The sequence below is a fragment of the Cariama cristata genome, unplaced genomic scaffold (genome assembly GCF_000690535.1).
Source record: "Cariama cristata isolate BGI_N322 unplaced genomic scaffold, ASM69053v1 scaffold39148, whole genome shotgun sequence".
NCBI lineage: Eukaryota > Metazoa > Chordata > Aves > Cariamiformes > Cariamidae > Cariama > Cariama cristata.
Genome location: NW_009633582.1, coordinates 22120 through 23278, shown reverse-complemented (window position 1 = coordinate 23278; position 1159 = coordinate 22120). Strand labels below are relative to the sequence as shown.

At 50.3% G+C, this 1159-nt stretch overlaps 1 protein-coding gene across 1 annotated transcript in view; it reads left to right on the top strand.

Annotated features, from left to right (window-relative positions):
- Window positions 1–8: 8 nt before the first annotated feature.
- Window positions 9–1159, top strand: part of HRH3 (histamine receptor H3) — a gene marked incomplete at its 5' end in the record, with an annotated part of 1968 nt that continues 817 nt past the window's right edge. The window contains 2 exon segments of the mRNA XM_009706810.1: window positions 9–188; window positions 1111–1159. The exon segment at window positions 1111–1159 is cut by the window's right edge and continues 15 nt beyond it. Of these exon segments, the coding sequence (XP_009705112.1) occupies window positions 9–188; window positions 1111–1159 (229 nt within the window).

Below are 1159 nucleotides of genomic sequence, written 5' to 3'. Positions count from 1 at the left end.
AACCGGCCCCTCCGGTCGCAGGTGCCTTCTGCATTCCCTTGTACGTGCCCTATGTGCTGACGGGGAGATGGATCTTCGGGAGAAGCCTCTGCAAACTCTGGCTGGTGGTTGATTACCTCCTCTGCACCTCTTCGGTCTTCAACATCGTCCTGATTAGCTATGACAGATTCCTCTCGGTGACAAGAGCGGTGAGTCCTGCCATGGCAGCCGAGAGGGGAATAACTCTCCTCCTGCTTTATTCTGCAGATCCTCTGCAATAATTAAAAGCCATTTGAATCCTCCAGAAATTATGAATCTTTCAGTCTGATGATAGAAAGCAATAATTATCCACAAATACATAATTCAGCTGTGGTTTCAGGTTAGTATTTCTGGCATAATTAAATCACTTAAGGTTCAGACCCCGATGTGCAGGTGTTCCCTTCCCAGATGACAGGACAGTAGCGCACCAGTGAGTCAGCGAGGTAAGCAGACCTATTACTAACCTGCAGGGGCTTATTATCTCCAGGACAAACAAGTAGATTGCAGTCGCATTCCCAGCTTCTCCCTGGCTACCAAGGCAGTAGATTGCAGTACCAACTTCAGCAGGGCACGGCCTTGAGGTCCCTGGGTACGTGGCGAGATGAAAATGCTCGGCCTCTTGCAGGAGGTTAAGCAGCAATTTGCAGGCAGATCAGATCCATCACCGCTTGCTTGTTCCCTGACTCCAAATACAACATGGATTAGCTACAAGGCTGAGGGAGAGCCAGAGCTAGATGCCAGCCTAGCCCAGGACTTTGATGCCTTCCTCTCCCCGGGAGTTACAGAGAGTAGCTGGGGAGAGCTCAGGCAACTGGTGGGATGCAGCGGAGTGCCGGGCTCCGACCAAGTCAGTACATTTCCACTAAGCAGATGACACGTCTGGTTTTGGGGCTGGAAGATGAGGGTTCTAAGTCTTCCCTGCAGGAGTGTGATTTATCTAGCAATTGTTCCTGTTGCCTACGGCATATGAATTTGTTAGACTGCTGGGATATTGCCTAGCAACTTTAGCAGGAACACTAACAGTTAATTTGTGAAGAGCCTCAACCAGCTGGGGTGTGTGACCATACTTAAGAAAAGGTTTCCACACTGCAGGTCGCCTACAGAGCCCAGCAAGGCAACACCAAGCGAGCGGTGCTGAAGA